The sequence below is a fragment of the Rhinopithecus roxellana genome, chromosome 13 (assembly GCF_007565055.1).
Source record: "Rhinopithecus roxellana isolate Shanxi Qingling chromosome 13, ASM756505v1, whole genome shotgun sequence".
In the NCBI taxonomy this organism is placed as follows: Eukaryota; Metazoa; Chordata; class Mammalia; order Primates; family Cercopithecidae; genus Rhinopithecus; species Rhinopithecus roxellana.
The window spans coordinates 43,939,429-43,965,806 of record NC_044561.1 but is presented as its reverse complement, the minus strand read 5'-3'; the positions used below and the strand labels follow the sequence as shown (position 1 = coordinate 43,965,806).

General features: G+C 50.1%; 1 protein-coding gene across 1 annotated transcript in view; it reads left to right on the top strand.

Moving 5' to 3' along the window:
* Positions 1-26,378, top strand: part of PRDM15 (PR/SET domain 15) — a 75,618-nt gene that overhangs the window by 10,487 nt on the left and 38,753 nt on the right. Inside the window, 11 exon segments of the mRNA XM_030915369.1 lie at positions 2,027-2,122; positions 7,926-7,969; positions 8,123-8,312; positions 8,315-8,367; positions 9,580-9,625; positions 10,278-10,371; positions 10,743-10,790; positions 10,792-10,938; positions 12,432-12,585; positions 14,625-14,877; positions 22,203-22,304. Coding sequence (XP_030771229.1) covers positions 2,027-2,122; positions 7,926-7,969; positions 8,123-8,312; positions 8,315-8,367; positions 9,580-9,625; positions 10,278-10,371; positions 10,743-10,790; positions 10,792-10,938; positions 12,432-12,585; positions 14,625-14,877; positions 22,203-22,304 — 1,227 coding nt within the window.

The window sequence follows — 26,378 nt, the reverse complement described above, 5'->3', positions numbered from 1 at the left end:
TCGCACTGGGAGTGGGAGGAATGAAAAGACAAGCCCAGACAGGGAGAAAACACTTGCAAACTACACGCGACAAAACATCTAGATATACAGATAAGGAACTCTCAAACACAACTGTAAAATCACACTGTGTCCGTCCAACTAGAAAATGGGCAAAAGGTCCCGGCGTGCTGGCTCATGCCTGGAATCCCAGCATTTTGGGAGGCTGAGGCGGGTGGATCACGAGGTAAGGAGTCCAAGACGAGCCTGGCCAATGTGGTGAAACCCCATCTCTACTAAAAATACAAAAATTAGCCAGGCGTGGTAGCGGGTACCTGTAGTCCCAGTTACTTGGAGGCTGAGGCAGGAGAATTGCTTGAACCTGGGAGGCGGAAGTTGCAGTGAGCCAAGATCATGCCACTGCTGTACTCCAGCCTGGGTGACAGAGTGAGACTCCATCTCAAAAAAAAGGAAAAGGAAAATGGGCAAAAGATGTGAAGAGACCTTTTACTGAAGCAGATTTATTGATATTAATACATGTGGCCTACAAGCACGTGAAAAGATGTTCAGCGTCTTTAGCCACTAGGGAAATGCAAATTAAAACCACAAGGAGACACCACTTCATATCTGCCGGAATGGCTAAAATAAAACGTAGTGACCCCACCAGATGCTGGTGAGGCCCCTGAGAAACTGGATCTCTCCTGCGTCGCTGGCGGGAGGTGCAAAGTGCTGCAGCCTCTCTGGAAAACAGCCTGTCAGTTTATTAAAAAACGAAACATCCTCCTAACAGATGACCCAGTCATTGCACTCCTGGGCATTTATCTCAGAGAAATGAAAACGTATGTACAAAAAAACCTGTACACGATTGCTCCTAACAGCTTTATTTGTGACAGCCCCACGTGGAAAAAACCCCAAGTGTCCTTCCGTGAGCGAGTGAATTGCTGAACAAACGGTAATGCACTCGAACCATGGAATATTATTCAGCAATATAAAGGAATGAGCTTTTCGTTGAGGCAACATCCTGGAGGGATCTCAAGGGCATTATTTCATTTAGAAAAAGCCAATCTTAAAGGTCACAGGCTGTCTGATTTCATTTATATTACACTCTTTTGTTTTTGTTTTTGTTTTGAGACGGTGTTGCCCAGGCTGGAGTGGATCTTGTCTCACTACCGCATCCACCTCCCGGGTTCAAGTGATTCTTCTGCCTCAGCCTCCCGAGTAGCTGGGATTACAGGCTCCCACCACCACACCTGGCTAATTTTTGTATTTTTAGTAGAGATGGGGTTTTGCCATGTTGGCCAGGCTGGTCCTGACCTCAGGTGTTTCACCCACCTTGGCCTCTCAAACTGCTAGGATTACAAGCATGAGCCACCATGCCCGGCCTGTGTGACATTCTCGAAATGACAAAATTGTAGAGATGGAGAACATTTTCTCTAGATGTGTCTTTTAAAATCATGAAGCTGGCCGGGCGCGGTGGCTCAAGCCTGTAATCCCAGCACTTTGGGAGGCCGAGACGGGCGGATCACGAGGTCAGGAGATTGAGACCATCCTGGCGAACACGGTGAAACCCCGTCTCTGCTAAAAAATACAAAAAACTAGCTGGGCGAGGTGGTGGGCGCCTGTAGTCCCAGCTACTCAGGAGACTGAGGCAGGAGAATGGTATAAAACCCGGGAGGCGGAGCTTGCAGTGAGCTGAGATCCGGCCACTGCACTCCAGCCTGGGTGACAGAGCAAGACTCCGTCTCAAAAAAAAAAATCGTGAAGCTTTCATTTCCCAATATTTCAAACCCAGTAGCTTTTTCTAAACCTCCTCAGCCTTTGCAGGTCACATTAATAAATAATCCTCAAAACTGTTTTTCAAGCTGGGCACGATGCCTGCACTCCCAGCTATGCGGAGGCTGCAGCAGGAGGGTCGCTTGTGCCCAGGAGTTTGAGGCTATAGTGCGCTATGTTCACGCCTGTGAAAAACCACTGCGCTCCAGCCTGGGCAACATAGTGAGACTCTGTCCTTTCAACATGTTTGTTTCACCTGTTCTGCTGTAGTGTGTAGCGCTCAGCTTGCTTTCCGGACCCTTTGCACAAAACTTTTCCTGGGGGAACCAGGAAAATCTGCTCCCAGCCCTGGGGAAGATTGTGAACAGAGGAGGTCAGGGCTAGAGTAGAAAGGAGTTGCATCTTAACTCCTTTCAGTTTTGAGGAGTTTGACTACCGGCGCAGCAGAGGCCCCTGAGTGGCTGCTTTCTGCAGGGTCACTCTGTGTGAATAGAAAATCTGTGCAAAACTCAGATAGTCAGTGAGGTTTCTGGGCTTTCTGAGCTGAGGGTGTCTGGTGTCTCCCCACATCTCAGAGCTCAGCACAGAAAGGAGTCCCCGCTCCCTTAGCCCTGCCTGGGGAGGTTACTCTCCCAGGTGAGCAGGTTGTGGTTGAACCTGGCGCGGCACACCCATCTGGTAACAACAGAAAGGTCAGATTCCTTGTTCTAGACCTTTCCCCCTTTGTACTGAGAAGGGAGTGGACAGGGTCTCCCCAGGGAGTGGAGGTGTTCTGGCTTCTCCCCAGGAATCAAGATGCAGGTCAGGTGGTCCAGGCAGATCTGGGCTCTGCCAGCCCTCTCTAGCGTCCCCTGTGCAGGCCACGGTCGCACCCTTTGTTGTGTGGCATGTGTGGAAGGGAGAAGCTTTGTGCTCGTTCTGCTGTCCCGAATGAACAGCCCTTCAACACCAGCTGCCCATGGCAGGTGTCCCTCGAATATCTGGACAAGAAATGGACTTCGTTTTATTTGAGCTGATAAGATATTCTTGTGGGTGCCAGGCTGCAGATTCCAAGAACCACATTGTTTCCTTGCACGATTTCTTCAGTAGCACAGGCTTTATTTGAACTTTCTTTCAAGTACGTGAACCTGGAAACCCATAGACAGGCTTAGTGTCAAGTGGAGGGAAGGCAGTGGCCTGGCCAAAGCCAGACCAGGGTGGTCCCCGGAGGCCACTGTGGAGAAATACCCCAGGCCAGGGCCACCTCCTGTCGTGGGCCAGGGATGTCAGAGGCCAAGCGCAGGTCGTTGTGGTAGCATTGGAACCTTGCAGCTAGCAGGTGCTTTGTAAATATCAAAAAACAATATAAAAGTTTAAAATCACTTTTTATATGGAACATGAAACATTTCTCTTCCAGATCTTAATGCTAATCTAACTAAACTTTTGAACTTTCTTGGCATAACTTGTGCAAACAAAACATTTGGAACTTTCCAACCACTCTTAATTATCTGGAGGTGAAGAAGGTGTCAGGTCAAAAGATTTATCAGGGCTTTCTTGTACATGGGGTGCTACATACAAAGTACATAAGAACTGAACGAAGGGAGTAAGTGGCAAAGTCAGTTTTAAGCTTCTGTCTTTCATGGTTAAAGATCTAATAGAGGCTAGACATGGGGGCTCATACCTGTAATCTGAAGTGGGAGGCTGAAGCAGGAGGATTACTTGAGGCCAGGAGTTTGAGACCAGCCTGGCCAACATAGACCAAATCTCTACAAAAAAATTTAAAAAATTAGCTGGGCATAGTGGTGTGTGCCAGGAGTCCCAGTTACTTGAGAGGCTGAAGCTGGAGCATCGCAGGAGGCCACAAGTTTGAGGTTATAGTAAGCTGTGATGGGACCATTATACTCCAGCTTGGGTGACAGAGCAAGACCCTGTCTCAAAGTAAAATGAAAGAAAATAAATCTAGTAGAAAAAACAGACCATGCGCATGACATTATGTGAAGCTGAGATAGTGGTTTAGGAAGAGTCAACTTTTTGGGGGGATCACGGAGGAGGTGAGAGTAATTGAAGGGAGGAAAGTGTCTGGGAGGGTGAGGTTAGGGCTCTGTCTTGAAAGATGGTAGAACCCCCGTGGTGGACTGAGGGAAAGTGGCTGTGCCTGGGGTGAACCTCGCGTCCGCTGCCTGGGGTGTGTTAGGGGGTGTACCAGGAAGTGGCTGATTCTCTTATCAGACATCAGCCTGTCCCGTGTGCCAGTGCCGAGGAGGGTCCAAGTATATTCTGCTGTATAAGGCTGCTACAAGTCCTGCCCTCTTGGCCCTTGAAGTGTGGTGGGAGAGAGACATGAGATCAGTCACACACAGGCATGGCTACATGGGTGACAGTGCTGTGAAGGAAATCACAGAGCACTTTTGGAAAGCATGCCACACTTTGGACAGGTGGATCAGGGAGACCCTCCCCAAAGAAGTGAAGTTAAGCTAAGACTGAGGAGTGAGCAGGCATTGCAGAGAGGGCTGGGGAGTGAGGAGTGAGCAGGGGAGTGGGGAGTGGGGACTGAGGAGTGAGCAGGCATGGCAGAGAGGGCTGGGGAGAGGTCCAGCCATGGGGGCGAGCATGTGCAAAGGCCCAGAGGCAGGACTCAGCTTGGCGTTCTGGGAAGTGTGGCTGGAGAGGGTGGGGTTGGGTGGGGTGAGAAGGCTGCCAAGGGCGGTGGCTTGGCATTCTGGGAAGTGTGGCTAGAGACGGTGGGGGTGTGGTGAGAAGGCTGCCGAGAAAGGCAGTGGCTGGTTGTGTGCAGGAGTTTGGGGTTTCTTCCTGGGACAGTGGGAAGCCGATGAGGCTTCAGGCTGGCAAGCGATGTGATTGGATTTATGTTCTAGAAGAACCGCTCTGCAGTATGGAAAATGGGTTGGCGGCCCAGGCAGAGGAGGAAGAATTATCTGGAGACTCTTGCAGCCTTACAGGTGGAAGAAAGTGGGGTGTGGCTAAGGGAGGTAGTAACGGGGGCTGTCGGTAGTTGGTGTGATGGGCAGGTGTGAGAGGGAGGCCAGAGAGGTCACAGCGGTTCCAGGTCTCTCTGACAACCGCGTCCTGAGATGCAGGAGGTGGGGGCAGAGAGACTTTGTCAGGAGAGTCCAGATGTTTACTTTTGACCTGTTGGTTTTTGGGTTGACTGTTGCCTTCTGAATGAAGATGCAAATGGTTTTCCTTTTATAGATTGTGTTTTTGGTGACAAGTCTAAAAACTGTGGCTTGCTCTAGAGCCCAAAGATTTTCTCTGTTTTTCTAAGTTCTATTATTTAATATTTTATGTTTTAAGACTGATCTATTTTGAGTTAATTTTCTAATAAGATATGAGGTTATAGTTCATTTTTTTCTCTGTGGATGCCCAGTTGTTCCAGCACCATCTGCTGAAATGGTTGCCCTTCCTCAGTTGGACTTTAAAATCCAATCCGCTTTTGTCTTTGTAAAAAAAATGCAGGCCGGGCGTGGTGGCTCACACCTGTAATCCCAGCACTTTGGGAGGCTGAGGTGGGCAGATCACGAGGTCAAGAGATCGAGGCCCTCCTGACCACCATGGTGAAACCCCATCGCTACTAAAAATATAACAGTTAGCTGGGCGTGGTAGCACATGCCTCTAATCCCAGCTACTCGGGAGGCTGAGGCAAGAGAATCGCTTGAACTGGGAGGCGGAGCTTGCAGTGAGCTGAGATCGCGCCACTGCACTCCAGCCTGGGAGACAGAGCAAGACCCCATCTCAAAAAAAAAAAAAAAAAAAAAAAAGCTTTGGGCGTGTTTGTTTAGGTCTGTTTAGGTCTGTTTCTGGTTTGTCTGTTTTGTTCCATTGATCTCTGTTCACCTTCTCACCGGTATCAGAGTTTTTTGACAGTAGCTTGATAATGAAGTTCGAAGTCAGGGAGACTGAGTCTGTCACTTTATTAGGCTTCTTTTTCAAGGTTGTTTTTAACAGTTTTCTTCACTGAGCGCTCCGTGTAAGGACATTTGTCTGAAGTCATCCCTCATTTCCCATTTACCACCAGGTTAGATGCACATGGTCCTGGTCTGAGCTTAATTGACATTTGTGATAAGTTTGGTTTCCTTATATTATTACTGTGGTCTTCTTGTGATGGCAGTCACGTTTAGTTAGTTTTTGTAGTAGTAGTCATATAAATTTTAGAGAGATTTTCAGGCAAAGCAGTGGTTCTCAGACTTGAGCTGCATCCGAACCACCTGGAGGGCTTTGCAAGCAGAATGCAGGGCCCTCTGCCAAGACTGATTCAGCAGGTCTGGGGGTGGGAGGCAAGGATGTGCATTTCTGAGACGTTCCCAAGCAATGCTGGCATTGCTGGTTCCTGGTTTAGAGACCACATTTTGAAATCACTGATGTAAGGTAAGTCTTCCCAGGATTGTTTGTTGAGATAGGGGGATCTTGAACTTTTTTTTTTTTTTTTTTTTGAGAGTCTCACTCTGTCGCCCCGGCTGGAGTGCAGTGGCACGATTTCGGCTCACTGCAAGCTCTGCCTCCTGGATTCATGCCATTCTCCTGCCTCAGCCTCCCAAGTAGCTGGGACTACAGGCACCCGCCACCACGCCTGGCTAATTTTTTTTTGTATTTTTTTAGTAGAGATGGGGTTTCACCATGTTAGCCAGGATGGTCTCGATCTCCTGACCTTGTGATCCACCCGCCTTGGCCTCCCAAAGTGCTGGGAATACAGGTGTGAGCCACTGCACCCGGCCTTTTTTTTTTTTTTTTTTGAGACGGAGTCTCACTCGGTCACCCAGGCTGGAGTGCAGAGGCACGCGATCTTAGCCCACCACAATTTCCGCCTCCTGGATTCAAGTGATTCTGCTGCCTCAGCCTCCCGAGTAGCTAGGATTATAGGCATGCACCTCTGTGCCTGGCTAGTTTTTTTTTGGTGGGGGGGATGGAGTCTCGCTCTGTCACCCAGGCTGGAGTGCAGTGGCGCGACCTCAGCTCACTGCAAGCTCCACCTCCTGGATTCACGCCATTCTCCTGCCTCAGCCTCCCAAGTAGCTGGGACTACAGGCGCCTGCCACCACACCTGGCTAATTTTTTTTTTTTTTTAAGTGGAGACGGGGTTTCCCCATGTTGGCCAGGATGGTCTCGATCTCCTGACCTTGTGATGCGCCTGCCTCGGCCTCCCAAAGTGCTGGGATTACTGGCATGAGCCACCACGCCCAGCCTAGTTTTTGTATTTTTAGTAGAGATGGGGTTTCACCATGTTGGCCAGGTTGGTCTCAAACTCCTGACCTGAGGTGATCCGCCCATCTTCATCTCTCAAAGTGCTGGGATGACAGACCTTGCCTGGGATCTTGAACTTCTAGTTCTTTTTTCTTCTCCTTTTCCCTGAAACAGTACTTCCTGTGTGCCTTGTTCTGGGATGTCCTGTGTGCCTTAGCGGTCTGGAGACCACACTTCCCCTTCTACAAGGGCACTTTCTGAGTGTTAAAGAGATTTTTGCTAAGACAGCAAAGACTTTGAAGATGCTCCATTACTCAGGCCTGATCTGCAGCCCAGGGTGACTGTGGTCTCTGATCCTGGGCCCAGAGGAGCTGTTTTAGAGAGGCCATGTTTTGGGGACCAGATGCTGCTAATCAGGACCCGTACTGCCAGGACTCAGACATTTACATAGAATCGGAGTGTAGCACAGGAGGCTAAAACCCTGCTCTCCTGCTTCCCTCACCTCCCTCTTCTGGGTTTCCTTTCCCAGCAGCTCCGCTCAGAGGGGATCTTCTTTGGGGGCACCTGGGGGGTGGGCAGTCTGTGAGAGGTGGAGGCCAGAGGCAAGGTCTGCCCCGGGGAGAGGCGGCCACGCCAGGCCTCAGGGGATTCGTGCAGGTTCCCAAGTAAGCAAGGCCAGGATGACTTCCCGCCATCCTCCCACTCCGATTCCAATACCTTTGTTGGGACTCTGTATTCTGCGGTGATCTAACCACAGTGTGGGGAGCCTCTTAAGGCCTATTGTTCCCATTGCCCAAGCTTCTGACCGTGAGTGGCGTGGGTTCCTGCAGGGGGCACACAGGTCCTACACCTCCAGCAGCACAGCAGCAACTCACGAAAGCGTGCCCCTCCCCACCCCGCCCTGGGTTTCTTCTGCCCTTTGCCCCTATTCATCTCCTGTTCACTGCCCCGCTGAGCCCCCATCCCAGACTGGTCCCTGTTTGCGCCGAGGTGCCCAGGAGCTGGGGCAGGCGAGGCCGAATGTGGCTGTGAAACTGAGTCAGTGAGATACCTTTATGTTCCTGGGAACATGAATGCGTGTTCCCAGGAAAAGAAGATAAAGTGCTGTTCTGGGAGAAAATTTCACCCCCCTGGTTATTTCTGGCATTTTAAGGTCAAATTGGAACTCTCTCTCCTCTGCCTCACTTTCTTGTAGCTAACTCACTCTCCTAACTTGAAGTTTTCAACCCCACACTGCTCTCAAACACGCATGCTCAGTGACTGTGAGTTTCCATATGGGTTTTGCATGGTCTGCTTTTCACCCTTGAAGCTGCTGGGGATGAGTGGGGTGGAGGGCGTGTGGAATCAGCATTCAAGAAGTGCCAGCATGCACGCTTTCCTAAACCACCAGCAGCGGGCATCAGAGAAGCAGGATGCAGGAAGGACGTGCCAATGGGCACAGTTGGGAATGGGGGTGGGCAGAGGAGGAATGATTATTCGGTAGCACATACTGTGTGTATCTCACTTTATGCTCCTCCCAAACTGCATGAGGTGGGTGTTTTTATTTCCATTTTACAGCCCAGGAGTAAACAATGTCTAGATCACCCTGTAAATACATGTGTGTGTGGGTGTCAGTTTGTGCTCATCTACCCACTATGCAAGTGTTTCTGGAGGTGAACCTCAAGGATGGATAGGGAATAGAATTATTGGATCTGATAACAGCTTATGTGGGAGCACGAGAGTCCTCCACAACATCACGCATTTATTTAGTTCCCAGAGAAACGAGTGTTTATGGGGCACCAGCCATAGGTTAGGAACTGAAGAAAAAATGTTGCATTAAACATACCCGACCTTGAGGAATTCACGGCCCAATGAGTGAGGGGAAAAAAAGTGACAACTGGCTTTTTAAAAATGGTGATATAGGTGGGCACGATGACTCGTGCCATAATCCCAGCACTTTGGGAGGCGGAGGTAGGAGGATTGCTTGAGCCCAGAAGGTAGAGGCTGCAGTGAGCTGTGATCACGCCACTACACTCCTGCCTGGGTGACAGAGCAAGACCCTGTCACCACAAAAAGGTGATATATTTGTTTTAAAAATGGTAATTGATGGCTAACATGAAAAGATAAAAATCTGAGTTCACGAGGATGTTCAAATCCGTTGCTTTTATTTAAAATAACATTATTTGAGGTGAGAAGGTGTTTCAGGGACCCCAGCCCCATCCCACAATAAGAGGAGACCCCACTGTGTGCTCTCTTTAGAGCACCACGTAATGTCCCTATACTGGCTGGAGGAGGCCCTTAGCAGGAATTGTCTTTAAACATTATTTTGGTAAGAGGCCAGGCGCAGTGGCTCACACCTGTAATCCCAGCACTTTGGGAGGCCGAGGCAGGCGGATCACAAGGTCACGAGATTGAGACCAGCCTGGCCAACATGGTGAAACCCTGTCTTTACTAAAAATACAAAAATTAGCCGGGTGTGGTGGCTCATACCTGTAGTCCCAGCTACTTGGGAGGCTGAGGCAGGAGAATCACTTGAACCTGGGAGGCAGAGGTTGCAGTAAGCCAAGATTGTGCCACTGTACTCCAGCCTGGGCGACAGAGGGAGCTCAATCTCAAAAAAAAAAAAAAAAGTATTTTGGTATTGGGTAATGAGGCTCTCTTGTATCCTGACAGGTGTCAGAGATGGCTGAAGATGGGAGCGAAGAGATCATGTTCATCTGTAAGTGGCCCGGGGACCTGTCCGAGACCAGCCCTATGTCATAGAACACAGATGGGCACGGTGTTTGCTATCTGGGCAAAGCCATGTCCACATTTGGTTTTTATAATATAGAAAAGTTGTGTATTTAAATTTTCCCTACGACACATTTATTTCCTAAGCAGTGCACTTACAGGGGTGTGGTTTTAATAGGATCACCTTTCTCAGAACTCCTGGCCGAGGGCACTTTGCAGGGGGTAGCACTTGGTCCAGAAAAGTAATCCAGGGCTAGTCAGGAGGGAAGTGTGTTAGAGTTATCACGAACCCGCTAACATTGGCCATTTTCATTTATGCTTATTCTTTGGGGAGGGTCTTGGTCTTCGTCACCGTGGAGGTGACCGTGCTTGATTTCAGGTGTACGGTGGAGCTGGAGCTTTCCCTGGAGGCATGTCCTGCTTTTGCACTCCTCATGTGTGCGTGAGCACTGACGGAGGCCTTCGGGACACAGGCCTCGTGCCATCCGATGCACCGTCCCTTGCTTATCTTTGTGGTGTCGGATGCATGTGTCTCATGACTCTGGGTCACCCTCATGGGGCCAGGGTCCCCATTTCCCAGGTTTGTGTTCTTTGCGTGTCTCCTTCCCTGGGTGCTCTAATGCTCGGATGTCTGCTTACAGGGTGTGAAGACTGCAGCCAGTACCACGACTCCGAATGTCCCGAGCTAGGCCCAGTGGTCATGGTCAAAGACTCCTTTGTGTTAAGCAGGGCAAGGTGAGTGACCGCTGTGAGCTGCTTTCACGGTCCCAGGCCTGTCCATAAGCCAGCTGCGGCAGGAGCCTAGCAGCCTTCATGTCTGCAGACGGGGAGGAAGGAGCCCGAGGGAGAACAGAGGCACTCTGAGTGAGTGCCAGCGATTCCCTTCCCTCTGTGAACTGAGCAGCCTTGCTGCCGGGATGCACCAAAACACGCGCTTCAAAGCTCCAGAGTGAGTTTCTTTGATCCACTCCAGGGTTCTTAGCTGGAGCCCAGCTGTTCCTGACACATTGTGGAGGCTGCAGAAGAATGGACTGGCCAAGGTGGTTGATATGCTGAGCACCAGTGGCCAAGCTGGAGGTCTGCTCGTTGGCTTCTCTGCATTCCAGGTCTTGGCCTGCCAGCGGACACATGCACACGCAGGCGGGGCAGGGGATGGGGGTCATGAGGACTGGACGGGGCTGACCCACAGCAGCTTCCGGAAGCAGCCCCTGCAGGCCTGGTGAGGCAGCTCAGTGGGCAGCAGCTGCCCTGCCGTTCCACTCTCACCTGGGGGAGGCTGTGCCACCTGGTGGCCCCGGGCAGGTGAGCTTGGGCAAGGCACTCCTCTCCAGACCTCGGTGGCCTCTGTAAAGGGGAGAGGATGGCGGTGCCCGTGGGGTGGCTGTGGTGTTGTGGGTGATGGTACCTGGCACGTGCTGCTGCTGCACAGATGGTCACCGTCTTTCCAGGACTGTTTCCAGGAGCCTCCCCATGCCTCACAACACCATTCATTTGTTTTTTCCTTAGTGTGGTTCAAAACAAAGAGATTAATGTTTCGGCCTAAAGTAGAGAGCGGATCAACCCCCCTCTTCCCATCAACCCCCCTCTTCCCCAGAACCCTCAGGGGCTGCCTGTTGCCCATGAAAATTCAGCTGAAACCCTTGGTCCTGCAGTTGGACCCTCTGGGCTGGCTCCTCGTCTCAGCGGCCTCCTGCCCACCCTGAGAGGTCTGTGCTCTGGGGACCCCATGTCCGCCTCTGTCGGAGGGACCTGTGCTCTGGGGACCCCATGTCTGCCTCTGTTGGAGAGGTCTGTCCTCTGGGGACCCCATGTCTGCCTCTGTCTGAGGGGCCTGTGTGCTGGATACCCCATGTCCGCCTCTGTTCTGGACGTGTCATGGGCTCGTCCCGGCTCCTATGCCTTCCTCCCCACACCCTGTCCTTGACATTCTTCTACTTCGGTTAAAGAGATCCCATCCTCAGTGAAACTGGCCTGCTCCACTTGGCTGGATACCTTTTCTCTTTGGGACGCCCATGGCCCTTGCGTCTCCCTCGGGGTGCTGTTCCTACAGCTCCTCAGCAGCGAGTTCCCTGTGGTCCCCCCTCCATCGCTGGTCCCCATGCCAGTCTGACCCTTTCCTGTTCCATAGCAGCCCCATCAGAGATGCACCTGTTGTCGCTGTCAACAGGTTGTCCACGGGGAGTGGAATCCATCCTTTAGTAAACAGCCCCGCCATGGCGTGCTCTGGGTGAATGAATCTCAGGAGGGCCTTGTGGTCGGCCTCGTGTAGCTAAGGCCACAAGATTACGGCTAGATTGCCACAGCCCGAGGGCATCATCACAACCTCAGCCTCAGTCTTCATTCAGCACCTATTAGGAAGGCTTCTGTTTTCTTTTTCTTTGAGACGGGGTCCTGTGCTGTCACCCAAGCTACAGTGCAGTGGCACAATGTCGGCTCACTGCAGCCTTGAACTCCCGGGCTCAAGCCATCCTGCCTCAGCCTCCTAATAGCTGGGACTACAGGCACATGCCACCATGGCAGCTAATTTTTTGTATTTTTTGTAGAGACAGCGTTTCACCATGTTGCCCAGGCTGGTCTCAAACTCCTGGGCTCATTCAGTCTTCCCACCTCGGCCTTCCAAAGTGCGTGCTGGGATTACAGGTGTGAGCCACCAGAAGGCTTCTATTTTATCACCTGGAGAGTTTTATTTCAGAAGACCCCTGGCGGTCAGTGAGGGCGAGCTTTTAGGTTAGCTTAACGAGTCAGTCCCCAGGTGTGAGTGCTGTCTTTTGAGTCTTGTTTTATTCCATTTCCAGGTCATCCCTTCCTCCCAACTTGGAGATCAGACGACTGGAAGACGGAGCTGAGGGGGTGTTTGCTGTCACTCAGCTCGTCAAGCGGACACAGTTCGGTCCCTTTGAGTCCAGGAGGGTTGCCAAATGGGAAAAGGAGTCTGCGTTTCCCCTGAAGGTAAAGGCTGTTGCCAAACAGGAGCTCAGGAACTGGGTGTTTTTCTGGTGTTCCTATGTGGGAATGGGGAGTGAGAACCACTGAGTTTCTGTGATTTGTCAATTCCTCGAAAATAGCTCTAAACGTTGTAGGTCTGCTTAATTTCCAAGGAAACGTTTCTTTTTACATTGCAAGAGCATCAATATTAAGTTGGTATTTTGTAATTTTTCAGTTTTTCAGAACATTAAAGAGTGTATTTAAAACATATACGCAGGAGAAACCCCAAATGCTGACTCCAGCTGTCTTACGACCTCCGTTGCTGTCGCAGGCTTTACAAGGCAGTGTCTTGCAGGGGTCCATCACTCCAGTTATTTTCACACCTGTGCAGAGCGTATGGTAGTTTGCAAAGCTCTTTCAAAGGGAAGGTGTTTGTTTAGGCAGTGAGGAGACATTGGCCAACAGTGCAAAGTTTGGTAGCTCTAAAAAGCACATCAGACTGAGAGAAGACAGTGGCTCTCTACTTTGATGTGAACTCGAGAAAACTAAAATGTATGTGTATTGCAAGGCAGGCTTTAGAATACGTAAAAAGCCCTCTGGAAGGCCTATGAGGCCAGGCGACGCGGGTTTTTGACTGTTCCCATGTCTGCCCTCAGGGGTACGATAGTACCCTAAGCCAGCCAGGCTTCAGAAATATCTGTGAAATAAACAAATGAGGAATGGGTTGTTAGCAAACTTTTCTTAGAGACCCTTGAAAGGGATCCGCTTGTTTTAGGACAGGCAGGTGAAGTGAACAAGCTTGGGTTTTTGGAAGCCCTTTGAAAACCTGGGCTTATAAGGCAGATTGCAGCAAAAAGGGGAAAAAAGGAAAGGCACTTGAGTTGTTTACAAAAAGAGAAAGAAGGAAGGAAGGAAGGAAGGGAGGGGAGGGAGGGAGGGAAGTGAGGAAGGAAGGAAGAGAAGGAAGGGAGGAAGGGGCTGTTTTAAGTTGAAGAAATATGTAACAATACCCCATACAGCCTCGGAAAGGCCATCGGCTACCTGCCTGTCCTTTGCAGCACCCATCCAGTGAATGTATATAGTTGGTGTGGGTGCACAGTTGGGGGTGAGGCCCCTTTAAAGAAGCCTTTTGTGCCCATTTTGGTGGTCTTTCAGCTACGCGATTTTGCAGGTCATCTCCTGGTAGCGGGTTGTTCTCAGTGCACGCACCAGCGTTCAGCTGGACTGTGCCCACCAGAGGGACGGTGCCACCAGCTGGGAGCACGCTTTCCTCAGCAACTGGTGGTCATTAGGTACTTGGTGGTCCCCTACCCCCACCTCTCACTTCCAAGGGCTCCGTCCTTAGAGAGGCCTCTCTAGGAAAAGCTTAGGAGAGGGGAGAGCTGTCTTCCTGCAGGGAGGAAGAGATCATGGCATCAGAAAATAAGGAACAAAACCCTCCTGTAGTCGTGTGGTTGATTTGAACTTCAAAATATGTACATTTTTCTCCCTGCTTCCTGCCTGCATTTAATCCATAAAGCAATAGTGCTGTTTGATAGATGGGGAGGTAGCTCATAAAGCCGGAGGAACCCAGCGTCCTGTGGTGGAGCTGGGAGTAGAACGGTGTCCCAGTTCCCACTGGGCCATCTGGAGAGCCTAGGTGTCCCTATGGCATGTGGACTAGGAGTGGAGCTCAGATAGCCCAAAGCCGGCCTGGACCAGGACAAGAACTTCAATATCCCCAGGCCCACTAGAACCTGATTTGAACTTGAGTTCTGCACCTGGGCCGTGAGTAACACTCAGGTATCCAGATGATACATAGACTGGTGTGTGATGTGTGATGACACATAGGCTGTGTCTGCTGCTTCCTTTTGCCTGTGACTAACTTGACCCATCCAAGCCACATGGTCTAACTGTGACCCTCCTCACCATTGTAAACACCTCAGCATCCCATACAGGAGCCCATATGGCCTCTGAGGTGGCACTGTCTAGATGGGTTCCTCAGCACCCGCCCCTGACACGCTGACACACAGATGGGTAATCAGCCATTTTCCCGGCTTCTCCGCGGGCCGACTCACCCTCAGGTGTTCCAGAAGGATGGGCACCCCGTGTGCTTTGACACCTCCAATGAGGATGACTGCAACTGGATGATGCTGGTGCGGCCGGCGGCGGAGGCTGAGCACCAGAACCTGACGGCCTACCAGCACGGCAGCGACGTGTACTTCACCACCTCCAGAGACATCCCCCCGGGCACCGAGCTGCGCGTGTGGTACGCGGCCTTCTATGCCAAGAAGATGGACAAGCCCATGCTGAAGCAGGTCGGCTCCGGCACCCACGGTACGTGGCGGCCCCCGATCAGGAGCCCACCTTCCCTCAGGCCTCGCCGGAGGGGTTATGGCCCCCTGGCTCTGCGCTGACCCCACACTGGTGAGATGGGTTGTGCTGGGCCAGCTGCTGGGATGCGGAGAGTGGAGGGGTGGAGAGTCGGGTCTGTCTTTCTCCTTGTCAAACATCCTTGGTCAGTTTGGGCACGTGGATGTAACACAAGCTAACACAGTTGAGACAGTGTTTAACAACAGAGATACGTTCTCAGAAATGTGTCATGGGGCGATGGCATTGTCTTTGGCGCGTTGTAGAGCCCACTCTCATGTACCTTGATGGCATGGTGTGCTAGACACCCAGGCTGTGCTGTGTAGCCTGTTGTCCTAGCTACCAGCCTGTCCAGCATGTGACTGTACTGCATGCTGTGGGCAACTGTGATGCATGGTAAGTATTTGTTTATGTAAACATAGACAAGGTAATAGAGGAAAAATACTGTATCAGAATCTCATGGGACCACTGTCATTGACTGAAACCTTGTTACGTGGTGCATGACTGCTTAGCTCTGCCCTTGGGGCTACGTCCAGTGACTCATCCTCCTAATCCTATGAGGCTGGGGTACTAGCCCTGTCTTTAGGCAGAGGAAATAGCACAGAGAGGTTAAGGAACTAACCCCAGGTCACAGTGGAGTAGATGAAGAAATCAGGATTGGTCCCTGGCACCCGGCTCCAGTGTTGCTGTTCACCGTGCAATGGCCACCTCCCAGAGTTGGGGGGAATGTGTGCGTGTGAGTGTGTGCACGCGCACGCATGTGCGTACCTGTGTGTGTGTGTGTGTGTGCACGCGCACCTGTGTGTGTGCGCCTGCATGTTCAAAGAAAGCCCTAGTGAAGGTTGTGTGTGTGATCTGCCCATATCTAGCATTCCTGCTGGAAAAGCAGATCACAGTGCCTGTCCTGCTAAGCCGGGGTCGGGGCATCACTTTGCCCATCAAGCAGGGCTGTTGAACTTTAAATCTTTCTCATCCATGTTGCGGGTGTTTTGACATAGATCCTCCTCATGAAACCTGAAGAAACTCTATGAAATTCCTTTTGACCTGCAAAACAGCAATTTCATACGGCTGAAGCTGACACTACGCAGGGAAGCAAATGTTATTTATCGTTGGCATGAAGATTATTTGCTCAAGGGGGAGAAATAGATATTGACTCGCCTGAGCCCCCCAAGCCAAACGACCTGATTCTCATATGAGCATTGTTTCCTTGTTTTATAAATGCAGTGTAATCCAAAATATTAGTAGCTCGGTAGCGTAAGATTCTTAACATATTTGGAAGGTTCTGGTCTGTCCTGTTTGTCAGTATGTTTGAGGCTTTGTAAAATACCCCTGGTTGTCCCTAATCCCAGGTCTGCGACAGGCTGTGTGGGAGTGTCCCAGTGCTGTGCTGCCCTCGTAAAACACCAGCAACCCAGTGGCTTCACGTCAGAAATGTGCCTCTCACAGTGCTGGAGGCCAGACGTCCATGGTCAGGATGTCAGCAGGGCTGGTTCCTTCTGGGCACCCTGAGGGAGGATCTGTCCTGGGACTCTCCCCAACCTCTGGTGGTGGCCGGCATAGCGGCCTTTTGCGTCTCTTGGCTTGTGGCTGTGTCACTCCAGTCTCTGCCTGTCTTCTCCCCCATGTCTCTGTGTCCTCTCTTCATAAGGCCACCCGTCATTGGATTCAGGCCTCCCCAGTCCATCACATCCTCACCTTAACTTGATGGCATCTGCACAGATCCTCTCCCAAAGGTGGCAGGTGGATGTGCATTTTGGGGAGCCACTATTGAACCCACTGTGGGCCATGTGAGGGCTGGGTGGAGAGGGGCCGCTGGGGATGCTGCCAGGGAGTGTCGGAAGGAGCCACGTGGGGCGGCTCCTTCTAGGGCCTGCAGTGGTGGCAGCATCCTCTCCGGCCAGGTTGGTAAAGTGAGCTGAGTGTACCGGGGCCTTCGCACCCTTCACAGAGAAAGACCGTGGCTTTGTGTGGAGTTCTTTAAGAATGAAAAGGACAGAAGAACTTGGAGAAACCCACTGCTCTTTACCCAGCTGCTCCTAGCCCCACCCTCGTGGCTTTGCCAAAACCAGGTACCTGGCCTGGCCTGGCCCCGCACGAGAGAGGCCCCCGTGGTGGTGCCTGCTGGGTCAGGGGCCATTTCCAAGTCCTGCGAGGCTGGGCTCTCTGAGCAGACCCAAGTGACTGTGATCTTCGGGGCCTGGGCTGCTTGTGTCTGGAATTCCTGAAGGCCTAGGCAGATGGCAGCATGTGTGCCCATGGCCAGCCCAGACTGGAGCCATGCTGGGGTTTGGGTTCTGAGATGCTGTTCTTGGCCATTTACCCCCTTGTCAGCTTATATCCTGGGGGATGCCCTCACCACTCTCAAGGCTAAGGTCAAAGCAAAAGTTGCCACCCCTTATTGGAGCTACAGGTGTTTTGTATTCATTTTACCTGCTGGAGACCCTTCAATCTGGAGCTGAGTTTGAAACAATAGATTTAAATGAAGTCAGCCTGGGACTGTGGTGTTCAACAGAGTCGCCTCCTGATTCCAGAGTTCCTAGGGTAATTCCAGTTCCTCCCTAAAACCTCTCAGAACGAAAGGACACTTGTCATAATTCGACCAGGACAGTCTGCGTAAATGGGAGCATGTGGTCACTTAAGCATAGCTTAAACCTCAACAGGGTTTATAATTGGGGAAATAAATAAACAACTCAGTTACTCTTAGATTTCAGAAATGCTTTTTAGAATGGTCGCTTGTGTTTGGGGACAAATGGCAAGCAGTTATTTCTGGAGAGGTAGTGAACATCATGATTCCTGTCCACTCACTGGTGGGTTAGGTTCCTCCTTCCCTTCCCGAGAGAGCCCCCCATTGAGCTCTGGCTTGGCCCTCGAAGTGCCGCTGGCTGCCCTGGTAGGCTTTCCTTGGGGTCCTCCTGCTGATTGTTCAAACAGCAACCCAGCAGCCGTGTCAACGCCCCCCCTACACACACACTGCCTCTCATCCTCTGCCACCTACCTGGCTCCTTGCCCTGGGCCCCTCCTCCCTGAGCCCCCAGAGGTCACTCTCCAGGCACAGTGGTGCTTCTAGAGCCCTGCCTGCCCAGTGCACCCAGGGTACACCAGAGCCTGAGTGTGTGTTGAGCACCTCACCCAGCTGAAGCTGTGCACTGGAGCCCAACGCTGCCCGCTTCTCAGAAATGAGTATCTCAATAGATAACAAGACCTTCGAAGAGAGGCTAGAAACATCTAGAAAGCTGGCCACATGCCCAGTTCTCACTGTTTAGACTGTACACGTGAAGGCCTGGAGTTCTAGGGTAACTGTGTAATTCCACTCCTGCTCAGCGACGTGGCCTCTGGTGTGGACACTCCCAGAGAGAACTCTGCTCCTAGGTGGTGGGAGGAAAGGAGGCCTTTGGTGGCGTTGTTGCACCTCTGGCCCAGTGGGCGTAGGCAGAGTGATGTGAGTGGCCTCCAGGGCCATTGGTGTGCTCCTAGAACCGTACTGGCGGCCGACGAACCCAGGAACTGTCTGTCAATTACTTACTGTGGTGGCCGAGTCTTTCTTGGTGAGCGGGAGAGCTCCTAAGACTCATTGACTTAATTCTGTCTCTTTCATTCGCTCCAAACATGCATCTTTGTATAGAAATCAGTCAGTTTTGCAGATCAGCAGAGCTGTCTTCTAAATACAGAGAGAAGTTTGGTTTTGTACTAAAGGAGCAGTAACACATCCCTTTAAAAGTTACTTATTTTATTCTGGTAGTGGATTTACTTTTCTAGTTCCTTTTCTTTTTTTGTTGTTTTTTGAGATAGGGTCTGGCACTCTCGCCCAGGCTGGAGTGCAGTGGCATGATCGTGGCTCACTGCAGCCGCCCTCCTGGGCTCAAGTGATCCTCCCATCTCAGCCTCCCTAGTAGCTGGGACCACAGGGATGTGCCACCACACCCAGCTAATTTTTTTAATTTTTATTTTTAGTGGAGATGGGTCTCACTGTGTTGCTTAGGCTGGTCTTGAACTCCTGGATTCAGGCAATCCTCCTACCTTCCAAAGTGCTGGGATTCCAGGCGTGAACCACTGTGCCTGGCCTTATCTTTTTTTGAGCTCACATTAAGATTGATTTTCTTTCTTTACAAGAACCTGAACCTGCTGACAGATGGAGGGGGCAGCCCAAGAAGCATCCTGGATCTTCATGGGAGAGAGCATGGGGCCCAGGAGGAGAGTGTGGTGGGGGCACCCTGCCAGTAGGGCGTTGTTATGAGACATCCCATCCCCACCAGCTTCTACTCCCTTTTACACTTGCTCTGAGAAGCTGCTGCTTGAAGAATCCCACAAGATCATGGACAAATGGAAATCAGAGCCAGAGTCCCATTTCTCACTCACCTTCTCAAACACACCTGGGTTTCAAAGAGAGAAAATTTTCAAAATCACCTTTCTGATGAAAAAAGTAAAATACAAACACATTTTATAACATTGGGGAAACTGTTCAGTCGCATATAGCATCACTGTTTTAACTCAACTGTTGTTGCCATATGATTCACATTTTCTAGTATTTTTTATTTTAATTTAATTTTATTTTTTTGAGACAGTCTTGCTCTGTCACCCAGGCTGGAATGTCGTGGCCCAATCTCAGCTCTCTGCAACCTCCACCTCCCAGTTCAAGCAATTCTCTTGCCTCAGCCTCCCCAGTAGCTGGGATTACAGGCATGTACCATCACGCCCAGCTAATTTTTCTCTTTTTGGTAGAGATGGGGTTTCGCCATGTTGGCCAGGCTGGTGTTGAACTCCTGACCTGAAGTGATCCACCCGCCTCAGCCTCCCAAAGTGCAGGGATTACAGGCATGAGCCACCTCCCTGGCCCCTGTATTTTAAAAACCAGCACTGGTGACATATAGTTTACATACAGTAAGACTCAACGATTTTAAGTGTACAGTTCAGAGCTTTTTTTTGAGACGGCGTCTGGGTCTGTTGCCCAGGCTGGAGTGCAGTGGTGTGATCTCGGCTCACTGCAACCTCTGCCTCCCGAGTTCAAGCAATTCTCATGCCTCAGCCTCCCAAGAAGCTGAAATTACAGGCGCATGCCACCACGTGTAGCTAATTTGTGCATTTTTTTTAGTAGAGATGGGGTTTTGCTATGTTGCCCAGCCTGGTCTTGAGCTCCTGGCCTCAAGTAATCCACCCGCCTGGGCCTCCCAAAGTGCTGGGATTACAGGTGTGAGCCACTGTCCCTGCCAGTTTAGAGACTTTTGAGTATCTACAGTTGTCTGAACTCCACCACAGTTGACTTACAGACCTCGACTTCATCCCAGGAAGTTCTCTGGTGCTGCCCTGTAGTCAGCCCTGCCCACTGGAACGCCAGACTGTTTGCTGTGCTGTAGCTTTGCTGTTCCTTTTTTTAAAAAAAACTCTGCATTTTTGCATTGCAGAGCTCTAGCTGCCCCTCCCATTTTACTGCTTACTTTTCTTTGCGTGCACAGTCTGGCTCACCACATCTTAAGCCTTTTCCCTACTGGTACTATCTCTGGCATCACTTTAAAGCTGTATGGTGTTAGATTTTGTTCAGACACTTCTCTTTTGTTGGATATTTAAATGATTGGCAGTCAAGAATTGCCTTCTGTTAACTAATATTTTTTCTTAAGAATTCTTATCTTTTACAATTAATATTCAGAAAATCTTGAGTACTTCTCTTGATGAGCGAATAGTCATCATGACAAGTTTTTCTAGTCCGCTTTACTTAGCAGCTGAGTACCAAGTTGAGGAGAACCCGCGCTTGTGGGGATGTGGAGGCTTATTGCCAGAGACAAGGGCCCACGTGGATTAGAAGAAATTCCCCTTATTCAGAAGTGGTGGCTTCCAGCTAACCTGGGCCCTTGTCCTCTTTTTCTGAAACTCATATGTGAGTGTCTTTCTCTCTTTGGAACCTGTGTATGTTTGGGAAGGTGAGTGAGAAATGGGAATTTGGTTCTGATTTCCATTTGTCCTTGATATTTTGGGATTCTTCAAGCAGTGGATTCTCGGAGAGCAAGTGTAAAAGGGAACAGAAGCTGGTGGGGACGGGATGTCCGGGAAAAATGCCCTGCTGGCAGGGTTCCCCACCCCACACACACACGCTCTTTCTGGTCTTTCTTTATTTTTAGTATGACAAAAAATTTCATGTTGCATTTATACCTCTTTCTTCTTGTTATCTTATGAAAACTCAGAACATGCATGCAAACGGTGATACCAGTAATCTCTTATCTTTTCCTTTTATTCATTGCATCTTTAATGCTGGTTTTGGATATGAAAAGATACATGTTTTTTTCTAGTGCTGAATGCATGTGCAGTTGTAGTTCTGGATTTTTTTTTTTTAAAGACCCAGGAGTTTGTCTTTGGGAGTGGCCCCTAGACTTTGCTGTGGGTGATGAACTTCAATCCGGGCTGTATGGTGACTGGAGTCAAAGTGATGGGCACGGGTCCTGCCCTGGGCTGGCCCATAGAGCTGCCAGATGAATTGTAGAGAAACTGGCCTGGGCCAGATCATGGCACACTCACGTAAAATGCCTCCCAGTTTTTAGGTTGCACAAGAGCATCAGTGACTTTTTTGTTAAAAGGTGCCTGTAGTTCTCTTTATAGCCAGGTTTACACCACATGTCATGTACCCTCAGCCTAGCTCTCTCTCCCCAGATTCCTGTGTGGTGTGGGCTGAGGGATAGAGGTGCTTCCTGGGATAGCGGCCCCCTATCTCAGGTGTCTGTGTAAAATTAAGTTCAAATTTAGTAAAATTAAACACTTACTTCCTGGGACATGAGCCACATCTGGTTACTGGCTGCCTTGCTGGATACCAGCTAGGGAGAACGTCAGTCATCCACCGAAAGTCTGCTGGACAGCGCTGGGCGGGAGCAGCAGCCCAGCCACACACGGGGGCGCCACTGGCTGGCTGTTTTGGGTTCCACTGTCTCTTATTCTATGAGCCAGTGAGAGCTTAGAGGAATTACGCTTGGTTCTTTAGGATGCATTTTTCTCATGAAGTCATGTAAGGGACAAACCTGGTCCCTCTGGACTGGCTTCTTGGAGGAGTTCTCAGCTCTGTGACTGGTGACCCTGCAGCAGGCATGTCTCTGTGCTCAGTTGCCTCATCTGTGAAAAGGGGACAGTCACATGGCCAAATCAACCATGTGTGTAAAGCTCTGAAAATGGTGTCTGTCATGTGGAGTGACCACAGGCCCATCAGCTGCTGTCATCACTGCCTCTCAGCACACACCCCTTCTCCGCTGGGCCGGGATTCGTGGAGACATGAGCTGCTTGGGGGTCACCTTCTTCTCCTCTCATGTCTTTTGAAGCTGCAGGCACCCCAGAAAACAGCGCCCCCGTGGAGTCGGAGCCCAGCCAGTGGGCGTGTAAAGTGTGTTCCGCCACCTTCCTGGAGCTGCAGCTCCTCAATGGTAAGGAGGACGTGTGGGGAGCCCCTGTTGTAAAACTCCTGTGTCGAGCTCCCTCTGACTTATGCTGTCACCTGTCTGCGGCTGTCAGGATGTCCCCAGCTTTGTCCTGTCTGCCCCACTGCCCCACAATGTAGTCGCCAGAACCAAGGCTTTCTCAGGGTTTAAAGCTTCTGGGCAGTCCCGCTTCCCATCCCCAACCCCCGTAGACCTCACTCCTCACTCCTCACTCCTCCTGGTTGTGGAAGTTGCATTTCAGCTGGGCGCCTTGACTCTGGCATGCTGGCAGGGGCCAGGAGCCAGCCATGGCATCTCTTGTGCCGTCTTGCCTATGTTGTCTCCACTTGACAGCCCCTTCCACTGTTTCCTTATCTGCCAGACATTTTTTTCTTTTTTTGAGACAAGGTCTGGCTCTGTTGTCCAGGCTGGAGTGCAGCGGCATGATCATGGCTCACTGCAGCCTTGACCTGCCAGGCTCAAGCGATCCTCCCACCTCAGCCTCCTGAGTAGCTGGGACCACAGACATGTGCCACCACGCCCCGCGAATTTTTGTATATTTTTTGTAGAGACAGGGTTTCACCCAGGCTGGCTCAAACTCCTGGGCTCAAGCAGTCCGTCTGCCTGGGCCTTCCAAAGTACTGGGTTTACAGGCGTGAGCCACTGCGCCCGGCCTGCAAAACATTTTTATCTACTCAGGTTGACATACCAATTTAAGGTGGCCGGGAAAGAATTGAACACATTTCCAGCCTCTGCAGTGCTCTGGGAACTTTGTTTCTCTTAGGGAGCTGATTTTTCTACAAGCCTCTTATGAGGCTAATGTGTAGTGAAGAAAGACTCCCGTAAAATAAACCATGGGGGAGTCGCACGGAAACAGTTTGTGGCATTTGTCACATGTGGAACATGCTCAGAGGCCCCAGGCCTGGCAGGGTTCCAGGCAGTGCGGTTGTGGGGAGTGACTGGGACAGCCACTGTGCTGACACCATCAGGCTTTAGCTACCTGGTCACACGTTCCTGAGACATCCTACTCATCTTGGCTTTAATGAATTTACGCACGTGTCATTTTGCCCTCTGCTTGGTGAGAAGCATTTTGTGTTTGTCACCAAGACATAAATAGCAGAGCAGGCGGTTGGGTTTTCTAGAAGTGCCACGTTTGTGCAGAGCACACCCCGGATCTCGTGGAGACCCATGGTAAGTGCTTCACAGCGGGAGGGTGCTGCCTGCACTGGGCGGTCCCCTCCACAAAGCCAGACAGATGTTGCTGCTCATTTGTTTTTCTTCCTGATAACTAGTTTTGAGTGAAGAAAAAAGAAATTCCTTCATATTTTCAGTCAAATTCTACTTGTATGTCATCAACTACGTAAGATGTGGTACTCGGGCTCCCCTTACATTCAGGCTGGTGGTGACTAAGACCCCTCATTGCCAGGTCCTCCAGACACTGCCTGGCATCAACACCATGCAATACAACCGTGACTCCATTTCAGCGATGAGTAAACAGAGGCAGGAGTCCCTGCCCACAGCACGGCTGCCTCGAGGCTGGAGTCAGGTACTCGGGCAGTCCAGCCTCTGCCACCCAGATTACCAGAGGGGTCCCGAGCATGCCTTCCAGGTGACAGCTCTGCCTTCTGTGGCCGCCTCTCACTGGGGGGCTTCTCAGGAAAATCCATGGCTCAGGAGCCCAGGAAGGAGGAGACTGAGGAGCAGCCCCAAAGGCGGTGGGCGTGTGAGCGGGGAGGGGCTGTGTGACCTCCCTGAGATAGGAGGGGCTGTGTGACCTTGCTGAGATAGGAGGAGCTGTGTTTCTGTTTTTCAGGCTGAGGGGTTGTGTGTTCCTCTTGAGATGGATTGTGCTGGACCAGTTTGGGAAAGGAGTGTTTTGGGAAAGGTGGGGCTCAGAAGTTAGCAAAACATCACAAGGATGTTTCACAGGGCTGGATGGCCAGAAAAGATGGCACAGAAAAGATGGGACACGTCCACTGCGTGTAGGATACAAGAGAGGATCCTTTGCGGGAAAGGAGCAAAGGGAATGCCCAGGTTGCTGGTGAAGGAGATTGTAAGACAAGAGATGTTCCCTAGTTCAAGGATAGATAACTGGTCCAGATTGGAGCAGGGGCAAGGGCTCCAGGAAGAATGGCTCAAAAAGGAAAAGAAAAGAAGGAAATAGAGCATTAATTGATATGTTTGTGGAGGAAAGAGATACTTCTGGCAGAGTTTAAGGATCAATTAGTAATATAAACACAGAAAAAAATAAGCAAATGTTATTAATAAAAAGTGAGGCAATAATTAACTCCAGAGAAAATGAAGGTTATATATATATATACACTTAAAAAAAAAAAAGGGCCAGGCGCGGTGGCTCAAGCCTGTAATCCCAGCACTTTGGGAGGCCAAGACGGGTGGATCACGAGGTCAGGAGATTGAGACCATCCTGGCTAACATGATGAAACCCCGTCTCTACTAAAAAATACAAAAAACTAGCCGGGCGCAGTGGTGGGTGCCTGTAGTCCCAGCTACTTGGGAGGCTGAGGCAGGAGAATGGCATGAACCCGGGAGGCGGAGCTTGCAGTGAGCTGAGATTTGGCCACTGCACTCCAGCCTGGGCGACAGAGTGAGACTCCGTCTCAAAAAAAAAAAAAAAAGAATCAGTCCAGGCATGGTGGCTCATGCCTGTAATGGCAGCACTTTGGGAGGCCAAGGCAGGTTGTTCACCTGAAGTCAGGAGTTTGAGACCAGTCTGGCCATCGTGGTGAAACCCCATCTCTACTAAAAATACAAAAATTAGCCAGGCATGGTGATGTGTGCCTGTAGTCCCAGATACTTGGGAGGCTGAGACAGGAGAATGGCTTGAACCTGGGAAGCAAGGGTTGCAGTGAGCCGAGATTGCACCACTGCACTCCAGCCTGGGCGACAGAGTGAGACTCTGTCTCAAAAAAAAAAAAATAAATAAAGACCGGGCCCAGTGGCTCACGGCTGTAATCCCAGCACTTTGGTAGGCTGAGGCAGGCGGATCACGAGGTGAAGAGATCAAGACCATCCTGGCCAACATAGTGAAACCCCGTCTCTACTAAAAATACAAAAATTAGCTGGGCATGGTGGTGCCCGCCTGTAGTCCCAGCTACTCAGGAGGCTGAGGCTTGAACTCTGGAGGTGGAGGTTGTAGTGAGCCAAGATCGCACCACTGCACTCCAGCCTGGCGACAGAATGAGACTCCGTCTCAAAAACAAACAAACCAAAAAACGAATCATAAACATATATTGGTGCAGTTGTGAATACATTTTTATGGTCATAATTATAAATACACTGATTATTGATTTACCCCAAAATAGTGATATAAATATGTTGGTGGGATTGTGGAGAAGGTAAGTGTTTGGGAGGGAGAGTATAGTCTATAAGAAAGCTAAATCCTTGTCCTCCATATTAAATAATAAATGCTATCTAATATTGAAAAATGGAAAGGCAATAATAGGTGGGGACGAGTAGTTATAGAGGGCTGCTGTTTTCTCTTTTGCAGCTAGGACTGGTTATTTGTGCATTCTCTATTTTTTCTTGCCGGACTTACCGATATCATTAGTCTTTTCAAAGCACCCACTTTTGGCTTTGTTGATCCTTTTTATTGTATATTTACTTTATTTCTGCTCTTATTTATTATTTCCTTTTTATACTTTTCATTCTGTGTCTTTCTAACAAGTTGGATGCTTAACTCATTAATTTCCAGCTATTTTATTGTCTCGTGTAAGCATTTTGGATGATTTTTTCCTAAGAACCATGTTAACTGCATTCCACATTTTGATTGTACAGTGCATCTAAATTTATATGCGCTTAATAACATAGTCTAATAATAGGCAAAAATTGGCAGATCTACAAGGAGAAATAGAAAAATCTGCCTCCATGGTGGGAGCTTTTAATACATATATCTTAATTGATAAATCAGACTAAAAATCACAGGGATATAGATTTGAAGCACACGGTTAACACAATTGAATTAATAAGTATATTTAAAATGCTTCATCTAACAAGTAGAGTATATATACATCTCTTTGATGTGTGGGCTGTCTTCCTCCCACAGTTTAATTCTAAATATTT